We start from the raw sequence: 7,202 nt of genomic DNA, 5'->3' as shown, positions 1-7,202 counted from the left end.
AATCTATACTTAAAGATTAATAAACTCCGAAACGCCTGCACCAGAGTTCATGCTTACAGTGGCGTAACGCCCTTTACGCAACAAATGAACCCTAACGAAAATTTACTATAGTTAACTATAGTTAAAACTTTGATACTTTGATTTACTATGAAATTTTACTCAGGATTTTTTTTTGAGAATTCAAAGCTTAAAATCTCTTAAATTCAATAACAGTGATGTAAAATTTGGAAATAATATATGACTATACAAATAATAGTTCCATTTAATAGAAAAAAAAGTGCATGTATGAATTGAAGAACAAAAAATTTAACAATCTGAAATCCATAGTAAAAATACTTTGATTTACTATAGTAAAAAAAACTTTGATACTATAGTAAACTATAGCTAACTATAGTAAACTATAGTTAACTGTAGTATTTTTTGTTGGGAAATACACAGATTTTTCAACAAAATTAAATACATTTTTAAATAAGATAGAAAAAGATGTCGAAAGTTTAATAATAGATCAAAATAAAATGGGTTACATGTATAAAAAAAATTCTAGATTTATAACATAATTATTAAGCTACATTTAACAATAAGGAAAAAATAAAGAGCTCAGACAGTTTGAAAAATTAGCCAACTTTACACCTAGTGTGGTATTTTAAATGTTAAATATGAAATATTCCATTTGAAATTGATCAGCGAATATGTGCTGACATTTGGTACTTTGCATTTCTGATTGTTAATTTCACACTGTGAAAAAAAAAAACACTTGTGAAAACATAAATTATATTCAATGGACGATATGAATTGCAGAATATCACTGTTGCAAATGTAATGTCTTAGTTAATTCATGATAACAAGAAATGCTTTTTGAAGAAGGAATTTGTGGAGTTGTACATGTAAGTATTGTTAAAACTCAGCAGTTTTATGTTAATATCAAGCAGAACTACATGTACGATTTTAAAAAATAAAAAAAGGTAATTTTCTTATGTAAAAACCCTAATATTTCATGGGCTTCCGGGGGCTCGCCCCCTGGGCCCCCACCAGGGTCCTGCAAGGCCCTGTAGTAATTGTCAGTAGAAACTTCAAGATATTTTATTTAAATTGGTTCCTCAGCAGTGGTTAAAAATTCATTCCCTGCGCTTGCGCGGGATTTTATCTAATAAAAATTATTTGTTTAAAAAAAACGAAGAAACTCCAAATATATTGGTTTATTATCATTCTAAGTACTTCAAAGAAATATTACATACATGTAGTGCTTCTTTCCAAGAGTTCAGATGAGGTGTTTAAAATTATCATGAGAAAGTGCAACTCCTCAAAAACACTTTCCAAGAGCAATACAAAAGGTACTGCCAACTAAAGCCGAAAGTATGACATAATGGGAGAAAACACAAACATAATACAGGGGGAAATGAAAGTACGCACCATTACATTGGAATAAAAGGGAGGTCCCAAGGGCCTTAACGGTCACCTGAATATAATACAACCCTGTAAAGGATCCATGAAATGGTAAATAATAATTATAATAACACAAAATAAAACAAGAGATAAAGGGTGATGAAGACTCAACAAAATAGTTAGCCTGGTAATCAGCATCAACTCGGAAACTCCTCTGTATGTGTTAGGGCTATCGAAATTCCATCACTATCACCAAATATTTCAATAATGCTTAAGCATAAAACACAATATTTACAGTACACCCAGCACAATCCCCATTTCAAATTGGTCTCTCTTGGCCTTTGAATAAAATTTAATGTACGTATATAAGATATCATTGTCTCAATTTTATCAATCTGTTATTTATAAATTTACTTGACTATTAAAAACTATGCACTTTTTTATAATATATTTTTGAAATACTTATTTTTTTAAGTATCAAGTATTTTAAAAAAAAAATCAGAAAAACATTGTTTTGAAAAATAATTAAAGATTTTGTTCTGAAAATGCTACAGATGCAATTGCCATAACGATATTTTTTTACAATTCAAATTTATAGCGATGTCCATCATTCGCTTTCACTTTGCAGATCATCGGTATTGTGACGTCACATATGATCAGAACGTTAATTTTTTGTGCTTTGCGTCAATATTATTATATATTATATTATATTATCATCATTGGATTTGATTTTGCAACTTCTCAATAATATATGAGTGTTTGGGTTTTAAACATACAACACTTCATAAAAGAAAGCCGTTTAAATTGGTACATAAGAATTTCTAGCCTGCACTAAGATTAAACACTCAGACACTTGGATATTTTTCATATCCTTATAAAGAAATGTTAGAGTTGGAAGTTTGTTTTTATTTTGCTATAATGGAAATCAAAGGAAAAATTTCTGGATCCACTTTTTTAGGTTCGATGTTGATCATTCAAAAAGAAATCAATGAACTACTCAATAATTGCTGCTATTTAATGGTCAGTTTGTTTCCAAATGCAACAAGAAAAAAGAATTATGCATGTTGAAAGATTATATTTGCATTATAATGGTAATGGCTCTTCAAAATTATAGTGAGTAGAGTATAAACTATAATTTGGAAAAAAAAATTAAAATTCGAAGACGGAGCCCAGCTGTAAACAACATTCATATTATCAAAATTTTAATCTCAGTTAAAGTAGGGGATTTTGCTTCAAAATACAATGTACACATCGATCATAACATCAGGTACCAATTACCACAGTCATTGACTACAAACTGGTTGTAAAGAAATCAACTCTTACACTCTTGATACTTAACTTCCCTTGTTTCAAAAATTTTACATCAATGGCCATTTTATGTTGAGGTTTATTTGCAGCAGTATCTATATTCTAGGCCGACGTACTTTGTTTTCGAGTTTATGGCCATCATAAGCAAAATACACAAATAATTTACAAATAATTCCAATACGAGATATCAGTAAAAAAAGCAAACACTCTTTAAAAAATCAAACTTCAGTTTATTTAGAATATAAATATATTTAACTGATAGAATCACCGCCTTCAAATGCGAGTTTATAGAAAAATGAGATAGGCTCTTTATGTACAATTTTTGTTCAAAGTTCAAAGGAAGAATATAATTCATTTCTGTTATTCATGAACATAACAACAAAATGGTGAAATTTAAAGCTTAAAATTTCTAAATTCATAGATGAATTATTTAAAAACACATATCCAACAAGTCAATCATAGAAAGATAAGACAAAATCTTATAAAGGCAAATGCCGATTATGGGAATATCTGTTCTCCTTTAACAAGTACATTTGGCGAGTCTTTGACTCTGTTCATCCTTCCAATAAATCAATTTCGTTTGAATCCCTATGCTGTGCTGTCTTTGGTCTTTTTGCTGCAATTCTTGGCTTCTTGGGCACTGCTTCCCTTCTTATCTTTGCTTTCTCCAGTTTCTCAGTTAATTTCTTGTCTTTTGTTTCTCTACTCTGCATGTTTGAGAACAGTCACACACACAGAGAGAGAGAGAGAGAGAGAGAGAGAGAGAGAGAGATTAACTTTTCCTCTTACCATAATCTTCTTGAACTATTCTTGAAGCTGTAATCTTGATGGGTGGAAGTTTTGCTGGAAGAGCAGCCTTAAGGCTAATGTTGAAAGCCATTCCATCTTTTTTCTTTACAACATCAGAGATTTCGTTTCCCTCAGCAGGGTTAGTGCGCATCCTCTCTACTTCTAGCGGTGAAGAGCTAAACATCAGCCACGGCAGGGGTTTTTTTTGGATAGTTTCCTCCAGTTCTTCGTTTTTCAGTTCTCTTTCTATTTTCTTGTATGCTTCTTCTTCTTCGTCGGTCATAATGCCAACTTTGTTACTACGCTTCCTCATACAACTATGGAGAAGACCCATTTTGACAGCTGTAGTTAGGTTTACTGTTATGTCACACCTACTGTGACGTCAAATCATTATGACGTTATCGTGACGTTTGTAAAGTGATATTTATTACTGGCACAGAAGCAACCGATCCATGCATTTGTGGTTATGTTAGAAATTTAAAAATTGGAAAGGGAGATGTTCTTTTTTTATCATTTTGATGGAATAATTTCTTAATGATAACATAATTGTATGTAAGTTCTGAATAAGTTATGAATCATAGTGAGATAATGCCGCAGTAGTGGCCCTTCACTTTAAAGGAAGAAGAAATGATTTAAACTGTTTTATTTTATTTCTTTGTTGTTGTAATTAATAAGTTTTTTAATCTATTTTCCATTTTTCATGGGATATTCACAAAATTTAACAAGAAGTACTCCCAAGGATTAGAATGAGTGATTTAAAATAGCAATTTGTTATAGTTTTTTTTTTTTTGTAAATTACTGTATGCTAAAAGAAAAAAGAGAAAATTATATTCTGAATGTGCAACAGATGCGAATGGCAAGATATTCCAAGGACACTTCACACAGCGCCGTATAGCAGATAATCACGTGACATGGATCCAAGACCATCACGATCAACACGTGGAAAGTTTGCGGCCGATTTGAAGCTTTGGCAATTACATCAATTTTAACCATAAAATGCTTTCTTTGGTTGTTAGTACGGGAATTAATGTCGCAGCTGTTGCAGAAAAAAATACATAACCCGCGTAAATAATCATTTAAAGTAGGATTAAAAAGATTAATTATTGTATTATTGATATGTACATGTACGTCATATTACGTTTCATTGATGGAACAGCCTAGGGTTGTTCATGAACTGATAAACGGCGATGGTTTTCTTTAGAAATAAAGGAGAAAATATTCAGTGGATGTAAATATATACATGTATTATCTTGTCTCATTTTGTATTTAGTCGCAAAAATTAATAGCTGCAGTTGGATTTCAGTCTGATGAATATAGCGAATAAAAGTTGTCTCGAATAATAGTACATGTAGTAGTTGATTTACATATAAAATAGTTCAAAAATTGCTATGAATTCATTTTTAATGCTTTTGGGGAAACAAAGTTGAAATATATGAAAAACAGATATAATGGTTAGATATATGTTTCTGCCTCTAGTAATTTTAAAAAAAATTTAATTCGTTCTAATACTAGTATGTTGACGGTGCGACCGTTGGGGCGAGCGGATTGTTCACTTAATTTTCAAACCGCACGAGACATTTGGAACGTCTAGACTGTGACGTCACAGACGTCGAATGTTAGCTGTATTTCCATAAACGAAGTTTGAAAAGTGCAACAATTTTAACAAAGAACGTTTAATCTACTATCTGTATGCAATTCTATTAAATTAAGGTGAGTTTTTTTTTGTGAATTTTTAGTTGTTGTTATCGCGCGAACGAAGTTAGCAGCGAGAACAACAAGCGATGCATTGTGGGTCCAGAACTGAATGGTGCAGTAGTCCGAATTTTCTCTTCGCCCAGGCGTTGTCGTTAGAGGTCACAGTGACGAGCGGCGCTTTGCGCCGCTCGCTGCGCTCGCTATAATATCTGGGAAACAAAATTATACGAAAAACAAGTAAAGGTGGGTTTTTTTTTATTTGTATTTTTTTTTATTTATTTTTTTTTAAGTATTGTAAATTATAATACGCCATGCATGTCCACGTATTTTTAATTTCTGCACGTCCTACTTGTTGCTTTCACCACAGTTGATAATATTATATTTATTTATAATTGGTATTGTATTTACCTTTCCATCTTTAAACTGTCGTTTACTAAATAAAGAGTTATTAAAAAAAAAAAACTCTTGAGTTTAGCACTTATCAAAAGAATTTCACATAATCCATTATTTAGTAAACGACACAGTTAAAAAAGAATAAGATTGAAAAAGACTCAAAAAGCAATTTTTTTTTAATGCAGTATGTTTCAGAATTTCCTATAGCATGAAAATTTACAAAATTAATTGAAAAGAATTAAACATGCACAATGATTACAATGATAACGCTGGAATGTAAAGAAAATCAAGATCAGAAAACAAATCATACAAACAATACTACAATAACTATAAAGAGTACTAATCGTAGGGGGGGGGGGGGTTGTAGAGGATCACATCAGAAGTTTTCAGAGCCAGACGGGTAAATAATGCTCCTAACGCATTATAATGAGAAGGATAAGCTTAAGGCTTAAGATATTCAATCGTAATGTAACGTCAGTCCAGCTACATGAAGCAGAAACCCGAAGAATCGGCTTTAAAAACTCTCAGAAACTTCATTCTTAAAGGCCACTGGCTCATAAAAAAATCTTAGATCAGCTAGTCAAACAAAATAACATATGAAATATTATGGGAAAGTCAGAGCAAGGCAAGAAACCATAGAAAGAGTGTATTTGGAGAGGGAAGGGGGGGGGGGGGTGAGGATACAACAGTTTGGAGAAAAATCTGAAAATTATGGAATACTTGCTATAACAGGAAAGATTCAAATCAAATGGAAGTGACGACAGATGTGGTATTCACTAGAACCATATCAGATACACAAGTTTACTTCAGTGAAGGAACAGATCAGAGAAACCGAGAAAGTTTATTGTAATGTACGGCTAAACAGTTTCTTTTTATTTAAATCACATGAAACTTTTGAAAGAACAATACAGAAAGAACACCATAGCTTAAAAAATGTTTGTGATAAAATCAAGAAAGAGCAAATGAAATTCGGTTTAAAAACTGTAATTCAAACACGTGGAACAAAGAAAAAAGTGCACTATGTCTATTTTTTTTTAGGGGGGGGGGGTAATTTTGACGTTTTGCTAAAAAGCCTAAAATATATTTATTAAATATATTGATTTTTTTTTTGGAAGGGGGGGGGGGTCTCAGCAATATGAAAACTTATTAACAGCATTCGAATATATAATGGTATATGGGATGGAAAGATGTAAATGCGGAGAGATTATGAAGAATTCACAGTTTTAATACAATCGAGAGAAATTTTGAATTTCACTTTGTTTAACAACGAAAACTTGAGGAACTTGAGAAGCAGTACATAAAAATACCTTTAAAAAACGCAGGTTTATTATAAGATATGTTTCCTCTTTTTTTAAATTTCCAAGTAGAGGCTTGTCATAAAGGTTAACAGTCTTTGAATGCAAGGTGTGAAATTATTATATATGCATGAAAAGTACACGTATTTCAGTTTAAAGCCCATTGAAATTTGCTTAATTAAATTCTTAATGTCATTTGAATTGCTAACTGCTAAATAGCAATAATATTTCTGAAGCAAAATGAAATTTGAAAAATAATTTTACACAACACCCAATCAAATAAACAGGAAAAATTGCAACGTATGTTTAACATATGTTGAACATACGTTGCAATTTTAC

At 31.4% G+C, this 7,202-nt stretch overlaps 1 protein-coding gene across 1 annotated transcript; it reads right to left on the bottom strand.

Moving 5' to 3' along the window:
• Positions 1-3,118: 3,118 nt before the first annotated feature.
• Positions 3,119-3,825, bottom strand: LOC133200865 (uncharacterized). Its single transcript, XM_061337000.1, has 2 exons — positions 3,481-3,825; positions 3,119-3,391 (listed from the first exon to the last, which is right to left on the bottom strand). The coding sequence occupies exons 1-2, from the start codon at positions 3,812-3,814 to the stop codon at positions 3,246-3,248; spliced, it is 480 nt and encodes a 159-aa protein (XP_061192984.1). The 5' UTR covers positions 3,815-3,825; the 3' UTR covers positions 3,119-3,245.
• Between the last annotated feature and the right edge of the window lie 3,377 nt (positions 3,826-7,202).

The sequence above is a fragment of the Saccostrea echinata genome, unplaced genomic scaffold, assembly GCF_033153115.1.
Source record: "Saccostrea echinata isolate AGI-Se365-2 ecotype Australia unplaced genomic scaffold, CSIRO_AGI_Sech_v1 ptg000001l, whole genome shotgun sequence".
Lineage (NCBI taxonomy): Eukaryota > Metazoa > Mollusca > Bivalvia > Ostreida > Ostreidae > Saccostrea > Saccostrea echinata.
This window is presented reverse-complemented; position numbering and strand designations above follow the sequence as displayed.